The sequence below is a fragment of the Durio zibethinus genome, chromosome 2 (assembly GCF_047325235.1).
Source record: "Durio zibethinus cultivar Kanyao isolate XHJ-2024 chromosome 2, ASM4732523v1, whole genome shotgun sequence".
Classification (NCBI taxonomy): Eukaryota; Viridiplantae; Streptophyta; class Magnoliopsida; order Malvales; family Malvaceae; genus Durio; species Durio zibethinus.
This window is the reverse complement of record NC_143163.1, coordinates 443,101-466,241: the sequence shown is the minus strand read 5'-3', so window position 1 is coordinate 466,241 and position 23,141 is coordinate 443,101. Positions and strand designations below refer to the sequence as shown.

At 34.6% G+C, this 23,141-nt stretch overlaps 2 protein-coding genes, 1 long non-coding RNA gene and 1 pseudogene across 5 annotated transcripts; 2 read left to right on the top strand and 2 right to left on the bottom strand.

The window, feature by feature from the left end:
• The first annotated feature begins 138 nt into the window (after positions 1-138).
• Positions 139-12,677, top strand: LOC111308537 (protein NAP1-like; annotated as a pseudogene). The gene is made up of 23 exons (XR_016327673.1): positions 139-479; positions 788-1,303; positions 1,398-1,463; positions 1,773-1,853; positions 2,141-2,221; positions 2,402-2,484; positions 2,968-3,052; positions 3,793-3,918; positions 4,077-4,183; positions 4,464-4,508; positions 4,590-4,732; positions 5,301-5,433; positions 6,216-6,294; positions 6,933-7,126; positions 7,700-7,845; positions 8,418-8,499; positions 8,582-8,692; positions 8,907-9,056; positions 9,136-9,275; positions 9,367-9,463; positions 9,925-10,910; positions 11,336-11,548; positions 12,004-12,677. The product of XR_016327673.1 is annotated as a protein NAP1-like (transcript).
• On the bottom strand, positions 12,348-13,297 carry LOC149519843 (uncharacterized). The gene is made up of 3 exons (XR_016327677.1): positions 13,048-13,297; positions 12,855-12,965; positions 12,348-12,488 (listed from the first exon to the last, which is right to left on the bottom strand). It is a non-coding gene; the product is annotated as an uncharacterized LOC149519843 (long non-coding RNA).
• Positions 13,298-13,421: 124 nt separating this feature from the next.
• LOC111308536 (14 kDa zinc-binding protein-like) lies at positions 13,422-15,388 on the top strand. 2 transcript variants are annotated; one of them, XM_022906909.2, is made up of 6 exons: positions 13,430-13,588; positions 13,672-13,776; positions 14,039-14,125; positions 14,493-14,640; positions 14,949-15,066; positions 15,157-15,388. In XM_022906909.2, the coding sequence occupies exons 1-6, from the start codon at positions 13,536-13,538 to the stop codon at positions 15,222-15,224; spliced, it is 579 nt and encodes a 192-aa protein (XP_022762644.2). In that variant the 5' UTR covers positions 13,430-13,535; the 3' UTR covers positions 15,225-15,388. The 2 variants fall into 2 exon arrangements, with proteins under 2 accessions (XP_089599879.1, XP_022762644.2); XM_089743753.1 differs by lacking the exon at positions 14,039-14,125 and having other exon boundaries at positions 13,422-13,588.
• Positions 15,389-15,663: 275 nt separating this feature from the next.
• LOC111308535 (putative arabinosyltransferase ARAD1) lies at positions 15,664-19,350 on the bottom strand. The gene is made up of 3 exons (XM_022906907.2): positions 18,066-19,350; positions 16,970-17,335; positions 15,664-16,224 (listed from the first exon to the last, which is right to left on the bottom strand). Exons 1-3 carry the CDS (start codon positions 18,996-18,998, stop codon positions 16,036-16,038), a joined length of 1,488 nt encoding a protein of 495 aa, XP_022762642.2. The 5' UTR covers positions 18,999-19,350; the 3' UTR covers positions 15,664-16,035.
• Between the last annotated feature and the right edge of the window lie 3,791 nt (positions 19,351-23,141).

Genomic DNA, 23,141 nt, shown 5'->3' with positions numbered 1-23,141 from the left:
TAACCACCAACATGGACATTCTAAATTTGGATGCAATCCTGACACTTAAAATTAATCCCTTTTTCTCATTGCTTCAATTACGAAACCAAAGCTCATTTAGCAACTTCATAAAAGATCAACATCTATCAATAATTTTCATTCAACTGTCCTAACTGCTCATTTCTTTTGGTTGGTTTTCCAACTGCCCTTGATAATTAATACTTAATTAGAACAAATTTTAAAAGAAATGAGAAATTATCACCTCCATTAAAATTTTATTCTTATTATTAATAAAATGACACTTTTTTTTTTTTAAATATTGCTTGAAGGACCAACAAAGAAACGTCTTTTCAAACCTAAACTTCTAAAACCAAGTCTTTCTTTTTTTTTCTTGCATTCTCGACAACAATTGTTCGTTTGTTGCTTTCTGTATCTGTGTCTCGTTCTTCACAACATGTCGTAAAGAAGAGAGCACCGTCGAGCTTCAATCAAATGCTTTGGTAAAAATCCTTTCAACTCACACACTTCTACTTTTATGTTTTTGCGTTTCTAATTTTGGAATTTTTTAGTTGTTTTGTTTTAATATTGCACAAACCTTTGACTTAATTGGAAATATTTGTATTTTTACGTCATGTTCTTCGTTAAGCATATTTGTTGTGAGTAAAGTCAAGTTAATACATCCAAACCTTTGATAAATTGTAATTAGATAATTTGGAGGATTGAAAGCAACCAGTGCTAGTAATTTTTTTTCTTTTCTTTCTGACTGAATTAAGGCTTTGGGTTGTTCATCTTTGAATTGAATGAACAGAAAAGAGAAAGAACACTCTTCACAGCGCAGTTTGTGAGACTATATATAGTTATGGTTCTAGTTCGAGCTTCCATTGGCAAAAACTTTGAGTGAATTGATTCATTCATGGCGAAAGCACGGCAACATTATTCTTCCCAAGATTCATCACCCACGGCTGGGAGACCAATGGAATGGGAGGGTCCATCAAGGTGGGCTGAATACTTGGGTCCTGAGACGACTTCCCCTATGACAGGTAGGAGCTCTAGATACATGAATGATGATGGAAAGGTCCAGAGTTCAGGCAGTGGATCCCATAAGGGCTTGAACATGGAGTGGATAGGGCAACTAATTGAAGTTGCAGATGGCCTTATGGCCAAAATGTATAGATTAAACCAAATCGTGGACTACCCCGATCCTATAGGTCATGTATTTTCAGAAACGTTTTGGAAAGCGGGTGTGTTTCCCAACCATCCGAGGATTTGTATATTGCTCTCGAAAAAGTTCCCAGAGCACTTCAGAAAACTGCAACTTGCGCGTGTAAGAGTTGAATTTTACATGTTGCTACACATGGAAGTTTGGTGGCTTTTTTCTATTTGTGTTGTCTTGATAAATATTGGTTCCGGTTGATAAGGCTGCTTTGGGTGCTTTGAATGATAGTGCAGAAGTTCATTTGCAGAGTTTGGAACCATGGGTTCAGGTGAGGGGTTAGTTTCCCTGCAAAAACAAAATTCTCCTTTTATATGTTCAGAAACGCATTTAAGATCTATCAAAGTTTCATTCACTTCCTAGTTTAAGACTTTAAGTTTTAGGATTGTAAACTTGCCACTGCATAATTTAAGTTACATAGTGCCTTGCTGGCATCTTGTTAGTTATATGGAATGTACAACATTGACTTTCTTATTCTTCAAATATATTGTTATCTCTCTTTCTTATGTATAATTAGACTATGAAAATTGTAATTTGTTGAATCCTTTTAATAGTGATTGATTTGTTTTCTTTGTATTAGCTACTTCTTGATTTGATGACATTCCGAGAACAAGCTTTGAGACTCATATTGGACCTAAGTAGTACAGTTATCACCTTGTTGGTAAGTTTGAACTCACTCTTCTATGTTGCAAGTTTTTTGTGGCTTTTCAAAAGTACTGGTGTGGTCCACCTGCAGTTTGGTGTTTGACTCTATAGGAGGTGTGAACTAGACTGATGTGAGACCCAGAAGGTATCTAATATAACTAGGTGCTGCTGATAGGATTTTGTTGTACCCTTCCTGATTTGTATCGAAACTCTTAAAATTTTTGTTGGCTAGGTCAAGTTAAAGCTGAAGATGACTATTTTTCTGTTGTATATCTATAGTAACTTGGTAAAGTCTTTTTGCAGCCTCATCAAAATTTGCTTATACTACATGCATTTATGGATCTATTCTGTTCCTTTGTTTGTGTTAATCTTTTTTCTGAGAAGGTAAGTCTTCCATGCATTATACTTCTCCCTATGTGCGCATGCAAGTGTGCATGAGTTTGTGTGTCTGAGAGACAGACATAATATTACTTATTTGAGAACTGATGGCTATTTTCTTAAACAAGTATTTGTTTGCAAAAAACTGTTGCCAGTCATGTCTCGGAATTGATGTCTTCATAACAGTTGCCAAGGAAGATGATGCTGCAAGTTTATAATCTTTTGCATGCCATTTCAAGAAATGACTGGGACTGTGATTTTTATCATCGGTATGAACTCACTCACCATTTAACCATGCAGTTTGCTTCTGATTATGTTGGAATTCATTTAAATGATTTCTTGCATGTAAATGCTTGGGGGATATTTCCTTTTTTTAGGAAGCTTGAAGGGTATGACCTTTTTACTAGTTTTGATATCAAAACATAGAGTTGTTTTATCTATTTTGCTGCTGTGTTTAGAAGACTGAAGCATGAAGGAAATGCTGCATTAATAATGTGATAAAAGATTTATTACCGAGTTAGTATTTATGCTCTAATGCTGGTTACCTTGTTTGTTAGCACAGGATATTTATAATGATGGAAAAATTGTCTTCTTTAGGATAAACCAATGTTCTTCCCCTCTTTTATGTGAGGAAGTCATAATATGGTTGATACTGCTTTTACTTGAATATTCCTTAAAAGCAAATTGACAAATGATTCTTGTTCTTGCTTATTTGCAAGTAACATCGGTAATTTTCCTTCTTTGAATTTTAGGTTGGTTCAATTCATAGACTCTTATGATCCGCCATTGAAAGGATTACAAGAAGATCTCAATTTTGTCAGCCAACGCATTGGAGAGGTCATTTTAATGCTTTATCTAACGAACATGATTTTATAATGTTCCTGGTTTTCTTTTACATTTATTTTTGATATATAATGAGATAATCATTATCTGTTATGTTTGCACACCATTTTCTCCAAGTATATACATTGTAGTATCCTTGTCTTGTAGCCAGAAATTTTTTTTTTTCAAGTTTTAAAAAATAATTTGCTGGTGGCCTGGTTTCTGAAAATGGCCCTTCACATGAAGTGAGAAAATCTACCCTCCCGATTTGCTCTTTTCAACATCTATATTCATTTGTCTCTTATCAAAATTCCCATCTATATTTTTGAAATGGTTGCTATCCTTTTTCTTTAATGGTGAAAGATGCAGTCAATCTTTGTATGACAAATCTGGAAGAAAAGATCACTTCTACTTTTTTTAAGGTTGTGGATTTTAGGTCACTATATCCATGTAGCCATAGTTGTAGCAAGGATTCTATTGGATGTAAATGTTTGTAACGGCTCTTCAAAAGGAATGAAGAAATCTTAACAATGCCTGAAGAGTTGCTCTAAGTTGTAATTAGGGACATAACTTTCAAATGTAGGATATAAATCCTTACTACTTTGAAAGCTTGTCTAGTTTTATGTAGTGTGGTGGCTTATATCACTTAAATGTTAAATGATTGTTCTAGAACCTTATCTTTCCAAAAGCTTTAACGTCAAGAGTCACATGTGTTTATCTTGGAGATAGTTAGACTGATTGTTCTTTATTTCCAGGTTTTAGAGGCCATAGATCCTATTATTTTCCTATCCACAGACACAAGGAAGCTGAGAAACGAGGGATTTTTAAGTCCATATCATCCTCGATATCCAGACATTCTTACAAATTCTGCTCATCCGATGGTAAATACTGTTAGTGCAATGATTTTGAGATATTTTAAGATGTTTGTACTTTCCAGTTGGTTTCTGTTCTATATCATTTTAGCAATTTTGAACTTTTTTTTCATATCAAGTACAGTGTTTATTGCATCTGAATATCTGAAATCATATTTATACCAGAGAGGGCCTAAGATCTGGCAAATGTTACTGCTACAGGGACTGGGTATTACTTGGGTATCTAGTTTGTCCTGATGAACTGCTTCATGTCACTAGCATTGATATTTCTCTGGTAACTCTTTTGGTTCTTTCTTCTCTTGTGTGTTAATGAGTTTGCACTTTAGATTGGTATATACTAATGGGCAAAAGAGCAAATAAGGCTGAGTTTAGAGTTCTTGAAATCTTAGTAAAATTATCTGCACACCTTTATGGTTTTGGATTATTCTGCTAGAAAGTGATTGGCTGTTATTTTTTTCGGATTTTTTTTTTCATTCTTCTAAGAACCTACTTTTATTTCATTTAGTCTCTGTTCTGTTCTTCTGTTTTGCTTAATTTTCCCTAATGGCTTTCAGGTTGTACTGAAGGAAAATTTAGTTCTTACACTATTCAGGGATGAGGTTAGTTTTACTTTCTGGTGTAGAAACTATTTTTTCTCCTTTTTAAATGCTAACTTTTCTTGTAATTTTGGGCACATGCAGTATGTACCATTGCATGAGGATTATCAGTTATATGTTTTGCCTCGGATATTAGAGTCAAAGAAGATGGCAAAATCAGGGCGGACCAAACAAAAAGAAGCAGATTTGGAATATAGTGTGGCCAAACAAGTAGAGAAAATGTTAAGGTATGACTGAGTTCCAGGAGCTGAACTATATTCTTGTTTTATTTTACTAGCTGTGATTAGAAATTGCCGAGGGGAACTTATCATTTTGATGGTTTTCCTTTATTCACAATGAAACCATTGTTTTGTAGCTTTATTTTTTTAGGTGGTATGTTCTAACCATCAATATGTATAATTATGCTGGAGAATTTTGTTAAATTGTCATTGAATTAATGTGCAACTAGGACTGTATGAATCTTGCTAAATGTTATAGCATTCCTCAGGAATATGGAATTGAAAGGGACACCAAAGTCTAGTTCTAAGGAATGCCATATGCATATGTACTTGGTTGAGAAGTACTTAGGGAAACTGAAAATCAGGTTCTTGGTAATGCCTTGTGGATTCTGTTGATCTGTATAACATAAGCAATCCAAAGAAAGGAATGAAAACATTCAATCTCCCTTTGTCTTCATGCACGTATAAATATTTTGTAAGATTGCCATAATTTTTAAAGATGTCTCTTCATGTATTTTCTGATCTTCATGCCATCTTCATCTCTAACATGATAAGGTAAATTGGTTTATGGTTTCAGTGAAGTACATGAGCAAGCATTAGTATCATGTGATGCTATACACAATGAGAGAAGAATACTACTAAAGCAAGAAATTGGTAGGATGGTGCTTTTTTTCACTGATCAATCAAGTTTATTGGCTCCAAACATTCGGGTATGATTGGGACTTGACTCTTTTAAGAAGTCTTTCCTTTTTAAAGTTTTCTCCTAATGTACTTCTAGCCTTCTACAGTCATCTTCATTTGCATGTGCTTTGTTCTCCTTGCAAATATGCTCTGGAGACCTAGAAATTAATGTTTCTAGTAACTTAACTGTTGACCGATTGGGAATAGTAATGCTGTTAACATCCATTATCCAAAGTGTTTCATCAGTGGGGCAACATTCCTTGCAACTTTTATTGGTGTTGTTTCAATTTATATGTATCTCCATGCTTCATTAAGATGATAATCTAACACCTTACTCTCACAACCATCTTAACTTTATTGGCCCAAATTTACTTTAATAAATTATAGAAATAAAAATCTTCTTCTTCTTGATGTTTTGTCTAATAATTTTCTGCTTCCTCGGATGGTTTTTTCTACCTTGGCATTGGCTCAATGCGAGGTTATTTGGTATTTCCAACTTGTAGGAATTGCATCATCAAAATCAAAAGGTCCTCGACTGGTTCCAGTTGACATAGTAAATAAAGTTTTTGGTCCTTATATATCACTAAACCTTTAGTTGAAGATGTTTTGAAATTCTAGTTTGTCCTTTTCTTTTCCTTGGTTTTTCTTTTAGTAATGTTGGTTGTGTTTTTTTTTTTCCTCTCTTTTTGTAATCTTTTTCCTGCTTCTTTTGAATCAGTGAATAAATTGAATTATGTTATCACTAAAGGTCTCTTTGTGATCAAGAAAACATAATACAGTGCTTAAGTTGGACAGAAATGATTTGTTGCAGGATCCAAATGATCCAACTATTGGGTTCTTGTTGGATGGAATGGATCATTTTTGCTGTCTAGTGCGGAAGTATATCGCAGGTAGTCTTTTTTTTTTTAAGGTAAACAAACTATTTGGTAAAGGTGAATAATGAAGTTTATTTTTCCTATAGAATGGATATTATAGATAGATATAAATATAACTCTAAGTATGTGTCTATGTGAATGTGTAACTTTCAAGATGCTGGCCTTTCTTGTGTTAAAAGCTCAAGGATGGTAAAGGCATCTTTTAAAAAGAGAACAAAAATGCAAGCCCATGATAAGGGAGAATGCGGAAAAGAAGGCAACAGACTACTCTGTGACATCATAAATCTATCAAGGAGCCTAAATGATCTCTAAAAGCTTCCAGTGCATCTGCTTTTTCTTTAGCAAAAAAATTTTTCTCATTTCCTCATTCGAAATAAATTTCTTTCTGCTAAAAATCTTAGTAAGCAAAAATCTAGATCAAAGCAGGTCTATTCCCTGTTACCAAGGTAAAATCTTCCAAATATGGTGTCTGTAAACACTGATACCATGGCTAACGATACAGTTGTACATATATCTCTATTTCCTTTCACTGCTATAATGTTATTCACATGCTTTGCAGTGCTGATATTACACTATGCTGTTCTATTACTGCAAGAAAGCTTCACACGTGAGTGTACTAACTTTATTCTAAATATTTACATATTTCAATGCAGCAATTCGAGGTTATGCATTATCATATCTCTCTTCCTGTGCTGGTAGAATCCGGTTTCTGCTGGGAACTCCTGGAATGGTGGCTCTTGATCTTGATGCAACCTTGGAAACACTCTTTCAGCAGATTGTCCACCATCTTGAGAATATACCCAAGCTTCAGGGTGAAAATATTTCTGCAATCACATGTGACCTATCTGTAAGGAATCTATAAAACCATTGTTTTCCTTTTCAAGGATGAAGCCTTAAATCTATACTAAATAATAATAGGAATAGCTGAGTTTGGTGTAGTATCTATTGCCAGTGAAGCTAGTGTCAGCAGTCACTTTAGTTTCGTAGCATTTTGTTCAAAGTTAATGACATATGAAGCCACAGGGAATAGTTTATATATAATTATAATATACATATATATATATACTATCATATTTATTTGTGTTATGATTCTGTCTTGTGCAGCTGTCTGATCCACAAATACATGCGCCATGTTTTGTTGGGCCTTTTACTTTGAAAAGTTTATTGGAGATGTTCTCCTATACTGGTTTCTTTTTGACTATGGGGACCCTTGGACAATGAACTTATTTTCTGTCAGTTAAACACCTTTGTTTATCTGATTTACATGTGCTTGAAATTGTTTCATCCTTTTGATTAAAGTTGTTTTAAAAGTACTCTTTATCGCCGCTGTTATCTTTTGTTTTGACATTACCAGAATGCATTTAGCAGTAGCTTGTTTCTGATTGTATACCTAATCGAAAGTCATGTGATTCTTAACCAGGACTTCTGTAAAACTTGGTTGTCTGTATTGATGATTGTTACATCTGCTCGATCATCTATAAACATAAGACATTTGGAGAAAGCTACTGTCTCCACTGGAAAGGAAGGGTTACTATCAGAAGGAAATGCAGCATACAATTGGTCCAGGTGCCCTGACTTTGATTCACATGATTACTGTGGCTTAGCTTATATTGCAATAACCTATCCAAATACGTTGACTGAAATTACTATGCTTTGTGATATGAGAAAATAAAATTTGATTTAATTTTGAGGAACAATTTTACTTTGAAAAGTGAAATCATACAGTAATATGCCATATGCGTTTTGCATATTGGGAAACATTATTTTGTTTATATGCAGTTGTTGTGGCATGTGCTAACAGATGTCGAGAATGATGACATTCCAGCGTTGCAGCTGTTACTAATGAAAAAATTTCTCATATCACAATCATAATGTATCTTATCTCAAATAATTGATATTTGAAGGTCTTCATGAATGGAGCAATTGATAGAGTTGAAGACAAACCTACATGTTCAGTTTCTCATTCCTTCCGTAAAATTCTTATGTTCAAAGTCACTGTGTTTTCTGATTTAGAAATTCTGTTTGGTAAACTATTTATTCATTTCATATTTTCTTTCAAAATTAAAAGCATATAAAGCTAAAACTTTTGTTATGTTAAAAAAAGTAGTGATCAAATAATTGGATCTGCTTCAATGCAGATGTGTTGATGAACTAGAGTCTCAATTGTCAAAGCATGGGAGTCTCAAAAAGCTGTATTTCTACCACCGGCATCTTACAGCAGTATGCTTTGAAACTCTTTTCCTGTTCATTCTTTTGAATTATCAGGCATGCAATAGTGACTTCTGTATGCTTGTTGTAATAGGTCTTTAGGAACACTATGTTTGGACCAGAGGGGCTTCCACAGCACTGCTGTGCGTGGCTTGGTGTTGCTAGTAGTTTTCCAGAGTGTGCATCTCCAATTGTTCCAGAGGAGGTAATAATTTAATTAAACCAGCAGCATGAAACAGCCCATGTTTCATAGTCTTTTATCCCCTGTCCTAGTGATTACACAAAAATCTACACATTGTTGTATTTACCATTCTGAAAAGTTTTGCCTTATGACCCAATATTTTTTTTAGAGTATTAATGCTTAATCTCCAGTATCTCTTTTGTTTTTTCCTCTAGAAGGAAACATGAAAGTGGGAAAGTTGACGTGTTATTTACCATAATCAGGTGAAAAAAATGGGCGAGATGCAGTCCTATATGTTGAGTCTCTGATTGAATCAATCACGGGAGGATTGGAAGGTTTAATTAATATCCTTGATTCTGAAGGTGGATTTGGGGCTCTGGAGATGCAGGTTGGTATTTAATATGTTCCAGTGAAACTACTTGAAGATAATCACCATTTCATAGACTTAATTTTTCAAGTAACTTCAGCTTCTTCCAGAGCAGGCAGCATTTTATTTAAATAATGCATGCAGAGTTTCAATTCCTTCAGCAAAATCCCCAAAAGGAGCAGTTGATTATCCTTTGCCAGGCCATGAGAGTTATCCAGAAAATAACAATTCGATCAAAATGTAAGGCACTCGCCTAATCTTTTTCTTTCCTTTGCTGAGATTGTCTGCAGTGGATACAGTTAATAGTGTCATAACTCTTGTTTTATTCTAGGTTGGAGGCTGCAATGCAGAGATTGACCAATTTGTGTTCAGTTTTGAATGATATGGAGCCTATATGTGTTCTGAATCATTTCTTTGTTCTGAGGGAGGTCAGTCTTGCTATGTCTCTGGCCCTTTTATTTAGCAGCATTTAGATGTAAGCCTGGCCTGTTGGTTTCCTGGAATATTTTTTCATTTCATTTGCAATTCCACTGATAGGCATGTGTGTTCTAAATCATGTCTTTGTTCTGAAGGAGGTCAGTCTTGCTAAATCTGTCTCTGGTCCATTTTTGTAGCAGCAGTTAGATGTGAGCCTGGCCTGTTGGTTTCCTAGAATATGTTTTTATTTCATTTGCAATTCCACTGATAGGTTCCTAGTTGGCTATTATATTCTTCTAACTTTTTTCATAAATTGGTGTTTGAACTTATTAGGTGGGTTTTTTAGCCACTATTCGATATATTAGTTGAAAGTAAGATTATCTTGCTTCTTTTTCTTGATGTAGTCAACTGTGGTCAAATATTCCAAGCAGGTCATTGGGTATTGATTATAATATTCTCATCTTACATGCAGTACATGAGGGAATGCGTCCTTGGCAACTTCAAAAGGAGATTACTTGCAGTACTGAAAATTGATAATGATCTTCAAATGCCTTCTATTCTAGAATCATTGATCCGCAGACATATGAATATAGTTCATCTAGCGGAACAGCACATTAGCACGGATCTAACACAAGGAATTCGGGAAGTTATACTCTCAGAGACCTTTTCTGGACCAGTTTCTTCCCTGCATTTATTCAACAGATAGGCAGAGCAACATACTGGATCAGCCACTGAAGTTGTGTGCAACTGGTACATGGAAAACATTGTGAAGGATATGTCTGGTGCTGGAATTCTGTTTACACCCATGCGCAAATGCTTCAAAAGCATGAGGTCAGTTGGTGGATATTTTGCTGAGTCAGTCATTGATCTTGGAGAATTGCAGGCATTTGTTTGTATTTTTGGTGGTTATGGAGTTGACAGACTAGATAGAATGATGAAAGAACACACTGCTGCCCTGTTGAATTGCATAGACACATCATTACAGTCAAATCATGAGTTGTTAGAAGCAGTTGCTGGCAGCATGCATTCTGGTGACAGAATAGAAAGAGAAGCTTGTATAAAGCAAATTGTGGATTTGGACACAATTATTGGTTTTTGTATTGAGGCAGGACAGGCATTGGCTTTTGATAACCTTTTAGCTGAAGCTGCAGGAGCTGTGCTCGATGAAGGTGCACCATTGTTTTATTCATTGCTTGGTGGGGTAGTTAAGCACATACCTGAAGAAATACCAGAAAAGAGGGAAATCAGAAGAATGAGGGGGGTAGCGAACAGTGTTGCTCTTGCTGGTGATCATGACTCTGAGTGGGCAATTTTGGAAGGAGTTGGAGGTGCAAATGATGGGTCCTGGAGCTTGTTGCCTTATTTATTTGCCACCTTCATGACATTAAATATCTGGAACACAACTGGCTTCAGCGTTGACACAGGTGGTTTCAACAACAATATTCATTGTTTGACAATGTGGGTGTCCTTTCTGCTTTTCTTTTTTCTTTTTTGTTTTTTTTTTCAATTATACTTTTGGGTTAAGTGTTCTAGAGAACAATGATGTGTTACATTACGACTGAATGCCTTGTAGCTAATATGTGTGACCCAACAAATATTGACTGGTTTATCATTTAATAGTTCAAAAACTCTCTGAAACTTTTAAAACTAGAGGCTTGGTAAGCCTCATATAGATGCTACATTTATTTTGCCTGTGATACATCCAGACTTGCACACTAGCTGTGGTTGTTTTTTGTTAAAATTCTGGTTTCTTGATGAGGTATTCAGGAGAAAACTTTATATTATACAGTTGATCATTCCCATTTAAGCTTTGCTTCTGTATGAAGTGTATTAAAGATCTGACGTTTGACCAGAGTGCTAATTATTTTGTTTTAACTTGTCAGGTGCATCAGTGCTGTTATAGCTGGAAGTGAGCATGTTAGATTGGCACACGAGCATCACCAGAGACAGTTGCTGTCAAACGGTCATGTTGATAATGGTGACAGCTTAGATCCTGATATACATGTGTTTGCAGAAGCTAGTATAAAATCTGCAATGCAGCTATTTGTTAAATTCTCGGCAGTAATTGTACTAGATTCATGGAACGAAACTAACAGGTATATGATACTGATGTTTCTGAGTCCCTTCATACCTTTTTTTTCCTTTAATGGTAAAATTTCCACTTGAGACCTATCCTTACCATGGCTGAAGCATTAGCGCTTACTGATGCTTCTGAAGTCTGCTTCAATTCCACCTAGCCTGTTTTGAAATATTATCTAATCTCATGTTAATTTCACATCTTCTTTGATGGATCTTATCAACAACATTTTTAACATGTCAACATCATAACCATCACCGATTTGACCTATTGAGTTTTAGTGTTTAAAATTTCTAATATTGATGGTAGTTCTAGTATTCCTCTTTCTTTTTGTTTGATAAATTTCATGAGCTATATTATATGTCGAACTTGAGAGAACCATTACAAGCCAATATTGACATCTCATCCATATGCATATCCTGTTGGTATAATGCTAATGCAAAGTGTTTTATGCTTGTCCATTAATATGTGCAGATCTCATCTTGTTGCCAAGCTTATTTTTCTTGACCAACTCTGTGACATTTCACCATACCTGCCAAGAAGCTGTCTTGAGACCCATGTTCCCTATCCTATTCTCCGTTCAATATATAGCCAGGACTATACGAATTCTCCTTTGATGCCACTGGCATTATTAAGTGCTTCACCACCCCATTCATCTGCTGTACCATTAGCACATGCATCGCCTATAATGAGGCAACCCCGTGGAGATTCAATTCCACAGTATAGTGCTAATGATTCAGCTCACTTTAAAGGATCATCATTACACAGCCAAGAGCATCTTTATGATGCTGAAAGTGGAGGAAGCCTACGAGGGACCGAAAACAAACATAGAAACGTTCACCGGTCTGGTCCTTTGGATTACTGTTCAAGCTGTAGTAAAGTCAAGTACCCTGAAGGATCGGCTTCAGGAAGCACAGGTCCCGGTCCGCTGCCAAGGTTTGCTGTATCAAGGTCTGGTCCTATATCATATAAGTAGTATGTTGGTCAAGTCACCATCAAGAAGGAATTACAAAGCTAAATTATCTACCACTTGTCAATAACTAGGAATTAGGTCATAAAAGAAGAGATAGCTCACACAAATTTTGGTAAAATGTATCTGTAAATGTACTTCACAGCTTTTATTACACAGTTCTTTTTTTTTCCTGTAAGTTTAATGTTAAATGTCATGTCGTGTACCTAGGTTGTTTATCCAACTAGATTCTTTGAAGCCAACCAGGCTTCACTCATGGGGGTCGCATGGTTGGTACACAATGCTTCCATTTGTACAAAAAATATTTACATAAAGAACTCTTAAGCCATTGCATTTACTGGAAAAAAAGGCTTACAGGTACTTCAAGTCCAATTTCTCAAATGCTGTCCATGAGTTCCTGAACTTTGTTTGGATCATTTGCTCTGGTGCGCATTAGGGGTCTCCTAATCTTATCATTGCAGAGCCCCTATATCATTCAAATCAATTGAACCAAACAAGAATCAAATCAAATACCAATAGATGAATTCACAAACTAATAGTACTAGTACCTCCTATGCCAAATCAGTAATCCAAAGGCTATTACTTTGAGCAGATACTATCTCACCAGTAATGTTAGACAAAGCAGAAAGAATCCAACTTTATTAACACAGGAAACAGGAATAAAGAAATTACAAGTTGGCGGTTGCAGAAAAAGGTTGGCCATTATTTTAGCCTCTCTGTATCTCCTTTAATCCAAAAATTCAATCTTGAGAGTTTTGTTGACGGCTTGTAGCCTTGTAGGAGATAATGCCCATGTGGGTAAAAAACGAAATTTTAATCAGAACCACACGATGGCCCAAATGAAAATCGGAGCCACACCAAATTGACATGATCATATGAAGTATTCCTAAATGGCAACAGATTGGAAGCCCACAAAATTCAATGGCCCAGATAAGGTCGTAGACAAAACCCATAATCAGAAATCACCAGTTCACCAAGTGGCGACTATGCTCACTTTCACAGTTTCAGTTAGGTAAACAGCTGAGGGAAGCAGAAAATGATATCAGCCCAAAAATCTATGGCAGCTTTAACCTCTTTCTCTCTTCTTCGGTACTCTTACCTGTTTTTATTTTCTGTATAATATGTAAGTATATGGTGATAAAATATTGATTCTGGGTATTCGATTTGAACAGTAATTATGCAACGACAGGAAGCATTGTTACAAGTGTGAGAGCCTCACCAGAAGTCTCTTCTTATCCCAGGTCCATCAATTTTCTAACTGCAAATTACTCACGCAGGTATTATTTTCGTTTGCCTCCCTTCTTTTGGTTGGGAAGTTCTCTTATTTCAGTATTCAATTGCTGATTCCTACTATTATTTTTATTGTCAATTAGCTGACCATGGAAAATGGGGTAAGAAGAATGTTCAATTGGGCTTGTAATTTTTGTTTTTTCAGTTTCTTTTTGTGGTCTAGAAAATAAGTGAAATGAAGAAAATCTGTAAAATTTTATGTTAATTCTCTATTGGCCTTTCTTCATATCTCTGAATCATTCTATGTAGATATCTGTGTCGTGCTAGTGCTTCACATGATGAAGAGGCTGTAGCAAAGGCAGCAGCAATCAATGCTGATAGTGGAGCACCAACCGTGTAACATCCATAAGACCCTGGTTTGATTTCACATTCCAGTTCCAGCGCCGAATTTGTTATGTATTATTTTGTTGAATTTATGGATTTTGTTTCATCTCCCTTTTAATACAACTTTTAGAAAAAAAATTAGAACTTTGGGAATAAATTTTAAGTTCTAAGCAAGCTATTTGTATCGTTAAATGGGGCACATAGGTTATAGATAAAGAATTGATTATGCAGCTAACTTCTCTATGAGATATGGAAGAACGGGGAGAACAGAATGTTGCTTACTATTAAAATCCTTGAATTAAGTTGAAAAAAAGGTACAGGGGTTTATGCTATTTAACTATTGTATTAATAGTTGATTCTTTTTTCCCTTTCATTCAAGTATCGACAAGATCGTATCTAAGGAAATTCCTTCAACCATTGTGTATGAAGATGATAAAGTCTTAGCATTCAAGGACATCAATCCACAGGCTCCTATTCATGTTTTAGTCATTCCAAAGTGTAGGGATGGATTGACACAGCTTGGAAAGGTGTGTTCTAGACCTATATCTATCTAATTTGTTGTATTTTGTGTTGCATGACTTGGCTGGACCATCTGAATATATTATATGAATTTTGCTATTCTAATTGATTAAGTTTACCTTTGCTGCTTCTCTGCATTTTAACCATGGGTGATTGAGTCAGATGAACCTGAAAAGAATTATTTGCATGCCAGATCCATAAACCTCGTTTGGATTTTAAGAGTGTAATTGGAGATTGCTGCACTGTAGAAATTCTTTTCCAAGTTTCCTAGATGGAAAACTCTTCTCCTTTTAATTTCTGGTTTATAACTTGTCAGGCTGAACAAAGGCATGGAGAGATACTGGGTCAACTTCTTTATGCCGCCAGAATGGTTGCTGAGAAAGAAGGCATTCTTGATGGTTTTCGAGTTGTTATCAATAATGGTCCAAGTGCCTGTCAGTTATCATCTTATCTCCTTAGTTTTAACTTGTTTTGCAGTTCATACTCATGTTTATACCTCTCTCTCTCTCTCTCTCCCTTTTCAGGTCAATCAGTATATCATCTTCACCTGCATGTTCTAGGTGGGAGACAGATGAAATGGCCACCTGGTTAAAGGGTTAAAGCAGATGTATACCGGAACTTTTATGTCTTCTATTTACTTTGTGCTCTCTCTCTTACTATCCTCTTCTTTTACATTTTTATTTCTGGGGTTGGAAATGGCCTAATGTACTTTGAATCTAAGACCTTGAAGAGATGAGAAATTTGGCTTTTTCCTTATTTTTGTGAAATTAATTCTTCCATTTCCATAAGATCAGGTATGGAGCGCTTGGCGTTGGCTCGGTGGTTGTAATCTTGTAATCGCGTTAGATTACATGCAATTTGTACTCTGACCCTTCTATAAAGGATTCTTTAGCTAAAACCATAGAACATAAAGCCTTTTATTCATTAGGAAACCAACCAAACAGAAAGTTTACATCTACTGTTTGATTTTTTAATTAAAAGAAAGCACCACAAGTGAAGTAAAAAAGATTACACGTATCTTTGAGAATATATTTAAAAATTAATTAAAAATATAAATAAAATATGTATTAACTTTTTAATATCACATGTGAAATTAAAATTTTATACTAACAATATATCAAATACTAATTCGTCAAAGAATAAGCATCACTTATATTTTTATTTCTATCATGTACAAATCAATGACAATTTCAGCTATATAATCAAAACCTCAATCTACTCTACAACAACGTATGTAAGAAGCCCTTCTACGAGTGGGGGAAGATCCCACCCCAAAGGCAAATGGGTATCATAAATTATTCCTCAAGCCTGCCATGGTCCGGTACAGCATCTTCTCATTAATATTCAGCGAAAGCCATTTGACAGATGAATATCAAGGATCACAAAAAAGATTAAAGTTGTTATCATAAGGAGCTGATAATTCCTGTCTGGTTTGAACAAAGACAGCAGCAATTTGGTTCACTCAAATCCTTCTTGACAAGCCGCTTGTCCCGATTAATCATAAGTTTTATAAGAGGTAGCTTTTGAGAGACTTGGCGCCATATTTCATTAACTGTTCCATTTGGATGATTATAGTCGTAGTACCGCTTCACCTGCATCCACAAAATTTAAATTAAGAACAGAATTCAGTTAACAGACAATTAGATTAAAACTGTGATTTTGTGATTGCTGAAAACCATTTAATGATGCATGAGAACAAATGAAAAAGAAAACCAAATAAGCATTCTACTACGACGCTCCAGCCCGGTGTCCAATTCATCTCTTCTTCACACTTTTACACACTTTTACACAGACATGTATAAGCATAACCCTTTCTCCTAGAATTGTTGCCAAAACTTTACCACCAAACTTCAGCCCACCATTCAGACTCTGTTCATGTTCACTAGGTCCAATTTACAAGAATCTATCGAGGTAACAGAGAATAATTCAAGGAGATCACAGCACATGACTCAACCATAAAATAAGAGAAGAGGATGATGCTCTTTTCTATTTCTGCCTTTTGCATGCATGACAGACTACACACTGCAAGGCACAAGCACAGAAACAGAAACAAATTGATACCAATAACTCTTAATGAGGAAAATTCTTCAAAAAACAAATATCATTGGTGAATATTTAACATATGTAACTGACTGGAAGTTAACACAAGGTCAGAGTTTAGAAAGCAAAACCATATCATTGCTAAGCAATTTTGCCAAAAGATATATATTGAACAGATGCAGCTCGATTAAAGTTTGGTTGTTGATTTTATACATGAAAATCAACGTTATTGTTTCTCATTAATGGAGTTATTTAATGAGAATGATAGAAAACTAAGGAAATGAAAATAGTACAAACCTCTTTCATTGCTTTCTGATATTCAATTATTTTCTCTGCAGGTACTTTTCTCAGCAATGAAACAAGATATCCTGGTTTTAGTGCAGCTGCAGTTTCCACAAATACTGAAAACTTTTTGTAGTCTATAATATCTTCAAAAGGCAACTCAATGCTATCACTGACTATCACTGGGACACACAAGCTAACGATAGAATCAAAGAGTCTGCAAGCTGATGGAGTATCGCCTGCAGGATTCAAACAGAACTTTGACGTGTGCATCCCGTGTGAAGCTGCTCTTCGGTTCTCTCTGGATTGTGTTCCATGTTTTATTACGACATCCTCATCATTTTCAAGTATCTGGAAAAGCAAATCACGAATTTTGCCTCCCTGCAATAAAATCATCATCATAAAAGGGCCCACAAAAAAAAAATCAAATAACCAATATAAGTCCACTTAAAATGATTATCCTGCAAGTGCTACTATCACGTCATAGTATGCTAATCAATCATGTGGGATCTGCTTTAGAATAGAATGTGATTTCAAACTAACATCTGCATCTCTGAGGAGCCGTACTATAATTCTTAATAAAAAAGTAAAGTACTGGCATTTAAGCCAGCAAATAGGGAAAAACTTTGTAATCAACAGGGCAGTTGCCGGTTGGATACAAAAATCATTCCAAGCAAGAGCAGGATCTTTTGGTTAAGCCAACATAGCAAATTATGATAAATTAAACAGTAGCGGTGATGAGCATTAGGTAGGCAACGGACAAATTAAGCCCAATTTTAGGAGAGCAGTTGAAGATGAATCTCAATTAGATTTTAGGGCAATGACTTCATTTTCAGTAGCCTGTATAAACTATACCAGGGTATAAGCAAGCAGAATGTGCTTAGAAATTACTCCAAAATTTTTTTCTCTTTTCCTTGATTTCCTAATCTAAATCTTGAATTGAGGTCAGCACATCTTAACCCAACTAATTGAATCCATATAACATACTAAAACCTCCAATTCTATAATAATAATCTAAAAAAATAAGAAACTTAACAAGGAAACAAGCATCAGAACCTGGTAAACAATAACATAAAATTTCAAGAATTCTTGTAATGAACTATTTGATTACCTCTTTTCTATATCGGTTACCCATGAAAAAGAGTAAGGTTTTCCTCTCTTGGACCCCAAAATCTCCCGTGTAAGCGCTAATCCGATGCGAATAAGGGATTATCACATCCTTCACCAATGACCCTTGATCCAGCCTCAACCGGCCAAAATCCGCAACTAACAAAACAGCATTTTTTACCCGATCCACGACCCGATAAAGTGCATTAGGATCCCCCGCAATTATGACGTGATCCCACCCGTTATTCCTCTTCCAATACTCCTGCCGCTTGAGCCACTCTACCAGCTCCTCCTGCATTTGCTCATCGCTATAACCCGATCCCGAACCCGGGGGCCGACCCGCGTTAACAATCAAGCTCAATGAAGAAAAGACGGGAATGTAGAAAAGGTCGGCTTCCTCGGGGTCAGTGACTTTAACGATAGGGGATCCGAGGCGGTCGGATTCAGGTCGAACCAGGTCGGAGAAAAGGAACCACTCGTGCATGTGCTGGTGACCGGGGTATTTGAGGCTGGTGACGTCAGCAACGGGGGATCCGCCACGTGCGAGGCCGTGCTGTTGGATGATGCCGTAGGTGAACTTGTGAGGGAGATCATACATAAAGACTTTGACTTTCTTGGCAAAACCAGAGCCGTCGATTTGTTTGAGGGGAAAATTGAGATTATCACGGGAAGAAATCTCGACGTCGTCGTCGTCGGAAGAAGGGTCGGAGGGAGGGAGAGGGGTGTGGAAGAAAATGGTGAACAAAGCGTAGATGGCGAGGAGGAAGACAAGGGTGGCGATTAGGGTTTGTTTGAAAAGAGAGGATTTTCGCACCATATTGGAAAATGAAGGAAGAGTTTGTTGTTGAGTTAAAGTAGTTGCGTAGTGAGGAGAAACTGAGGGAGAAGACGAAGAAGAAGGTGAAGAGGATCTTGCAGATGGTTTTCTAGTTTTCATCCTTTTAAAAACAAGTAGGCCTTTATTTCCTTGTTTCAAGGGCGGCAGTCCAGACGGACCTCAGCCGCACCCTTTACACTATCTTTACTCGTCTTTGATTAAGTTGAATTACGCCAATATCGAACAGATTCTCATCAACTTTGTGCAGTTCAGCTTACTTGGGTTGGGATATATTTGAAGAGGGAAGAAGAGGAGATTCTTGAATTGAAGGCCAAAGCAATTTTTGGCTATCTGATTCTTTAATTGCATTGATTTGGAATGATCATTTATGTATTTTCACTTCAATGTTTTGTTGGGATGATCGTTTGTATGTGGTTTTCAAGACAGACGATAATTTTTTTTTTTAATAATTTTGATGAATTATGACTTTGCTGAAATATAATATTCACAACGAAATTTGTCACTTTGTAAAAAGCCTGAAATTAATTAATAATTTAAGAGAGAAGTCAAAAATAAATTAAAAAAATTACATAAAATTAAGTTTTTGATACTATTTTTATTATAAATTAAATATTACACATTTTTTTTATTATCAAGTGCGGCTTAATTTCATTTACGGTTCAATGATGGAAATTTCACATTTAGAGCCTTTTTTTTTTTTTTTTTTCTATTATTACCAAACAATTAAAACTTATTACGTGTCCAGGCAATTATCGGAATATTGATCAGTCTGCCTTAAATAATATTTTTTTAAACAATACTTTTTTTTCTTATTTCTTAAATCTATTTTCCTCTGATTAAAGAACATATGGCCAGAAAAACATTTTGTGTGTCAAATTTGTCGTTATAGATCCCTTTCTCTCAATTTATTAGCATGAAGCACTTGCTTTCAATGTCTGTTTCGAATGAGAGATCATATATTGAAGGCAAGGCTAATGTGTAAATTGCAATTCTCGTTATGCTAGCAACTTTATTCCCGCATTATCTTACTTTCTGTTAAGGTCTAATAAAAAAATGTAAAATTTTTTTATCTGCCCGCCCATTTTATGAGTAAAATACGAATCCCAAATTTTTTGGATAGGTATAATATTATTTTTATTTTGTTATTATTTTAGATAGGTATAATATTATTTTTATTTTGTTATTAAAGTACTAGTTCCTTATAAATATAAATTCCAGTTTTTAGAAATAATAAGAAGATAAAATAATTGGTTTATCTATGCAAATTTCAAATATAAATTTAAGGGTATTATAATATCATCTACTTATTAATTTAATATCAAGCCTCCCTCCCCATGTGAGTATGCGGTCAATGACGGAGCTAATGGAAGCTGGTTCCTCTTGTCATTGAGAAAAAGTGTTAATTGTCGTCCATTGGATGTATAGTGTGAAGAAAGGTGGGCGAAAATCCCTCCTCTGTACATTGATGATTTCGTAACATGGTTGTTGCCTATGAACAATGCCATTCAAAGTGCAAACCATCTGTACCATAGTTTTTGTTATTCTTTGATGGCCTAATTAACTCAGCTCATGATATGGAACTTTATCACAAAGGGGTTCTCCACCACTCTTTAGGTAACAACAAAGAAGTGGCAAAACTTGTCAATGGCCTCTGCAAGGAAATATCAAGCAAAATTGCTAGGCAGTCCTATTTACACAAAGTGGTATAACAAGACTTGCAGGCTCTTTGTATTTCTTTCTTTTATTAAGCGGCAAGTTATTAAGCATGGACTTGTATATCTTCTCTATGAAATTATCTAAATAAATTTATTTATATTACATTTAACAAATTCATAAAAAAAATTATTTTTTTATAATTTTTCAATAAATTCAAATCTACACAATAAAATAAGGAACACAATTTTTTATTATTTGAGCCAACCATTTAGTGTATATTCAGCCGAATTTGGTAATATTTATGTAATTTCAAGATGAAAGAGGATAGGCCCAGGTACAATCGTTGCAATTATTATCCACGACAAAGCCCATGCCTCACACCATGGTGCTAGCTACCAATATACATTGGCAACCCCAGCAGCAATATAATAAAAAAGGCTTTGGGTCAATACCTATTCAAATTGTTGTGTTTAGGGGATAGGGACCTTTGGTTTAAAATTTCCAGTCATTCCACTGTATGTTCTTATCCCATAATACTTTTTAGTTCCCTTTCAAATTAATCATGTCCATATATAAGCCCAAGTTAGTTGATATAAAAAAGAATTAAGTTAAGATAAGTTGGCATCGAGCAAAAATAAATTTAATTTAATTGACACTGATGAAAATTAAATTCAATCTAAATGGCACTAATAATATTTAAGCCTTAATTGTCATCTTGAAAAGATCATTAAGCCCAATGAAGTTGACATTAATTAAGAAAAAATCCAACAAAAATACAAAAAAAGGCAAGAGAAAGAAAAAAGAAACAAAATAAAAATCATGGGTAAATGAATGAAAAATGAAAAATGATGAATAGAAGGATGAAAAGTGATGAAAAAAGAGGAATGGGACAATAATGAAAAAATGAACAAATGATGAATGCTGGTGAATAAATGAAAATGAATGATGAATATTGATAATAAAGGAAAAGAAGAAAAAATGTCTTTGGCTAGAAACTAATGAAAAAATTAAGGGAAAGGGAGAAAATAAAAGGTGAAAAAAAGATTTGGATCTAGAAAAATGGTTTTAATCAAGGAAAATAATGATTAATTGCCAAGAACTTACCAAGAATCAAGAACTTGAAAGCAAATTAGGTCATGAAAATCTTGGTATCACAAGTATAAGAACATGATATAAACAAAATATTTGAATTACATGCACTATGTTCCTTGCATTCATCACATACATTACATACAAAATGAACTTGATTTTGAGAGAAAATAAATACATTTGAAGAATGAACATTTTTCAAGAAGAAACAAAAGAAGAAACCAAAGAACAAGGTAGAATTCTTTAAGGAAGAAAGAAATCATTTTCAATGCCTCAGATGAAACCCAACTTTTCAAAATAAGATTTTGCAAAACTTTTTCAAAATCAAAATTTCAAAAACCTTTCCAAAATGAGATTTTTAAAGTATGTTGCCTATTTTCATAGGTGCTATATTCAAAATGAGATTTTTAAAATTCGTTGCTTATTTTCATAGGACTCTTTCCAAAATGAGATTTTTAAAATTTATTGTCTATCTTCATAAAAGACTTTTTTAAAATAAGATTTTTAAAATTTATTGTCGATCTTCATAATAGTCAATTTCAAAATGAATTTTTAAATTTCGTTGCCTATCTTTATATGAGTCGTTTTCAAAATGAATTTTTAAAGTTTGTTGCCTATTTTTATAAAAGCCTTTTCTAAAATGAGATTTTTAAAGTTCATTACCTATTTTCATACGAGCCATTTTTAAAATGAGATTTTTAAAATTTGTTACCTATCTTCATAGTAACTTTTTTCGAAACAAAATTTTTAAAGATTCGTTGCCCTTGGGGAAAAAAAAAAAAAACTTGTCCAACATGTAAACAAACAAGCACATACAAGCCAAACCCTTTTAGCCATCGATCATAAACAAAATTGTTGTTTTTAAGCTTTGCATTATTTTTTATTTTCAAGAATATGTAAAAAAAGGTAGTTGTAAATATCTAATTTTATCTGGATAAAATCTAATAATTTGTAAAGCCCTTAAAATCCAACCCAGTTCCAATCCAATAGTTTTTTAATTTTGACAAAGTTTTAAATTCAAAATTTAGACCAATTTGACCCAAATACCCAAAAATTAAATTTGGTCAACCTAGTCAAATCGAATTAAACTCAAGTTAATTTTTAAAATTCATAAACTTTTGGAATTAGTGTGTCTTAAAATTGAGATTTGTGGTTTAAAAGTACTAAAAACCTTGATTGCACTTTTATAAAGGCAAAATTACTAAAATAGCCTTCGAGGTATTTTTGTACTTTAACTTTCTCTAAGTTGGATTTTCGTGAAAACTTTAAGATCATAATTAAATATTTTTTAATAACTTTTGATGCATTAAAAAAAGGGTCACACCTTGGGAGGTGTGACATTACGAAAATACCTTACAAAAATGCCTTAATGGGTATTTTTGTAATTTGACCTTCATAAAGTTAAAATTTCACGAAAAGTTTCAGATTATGATTTAATAGTATGTGATGATTTTTGAAACATTAAAAATCTTGATCGTACCTTAAAATGTATTACAT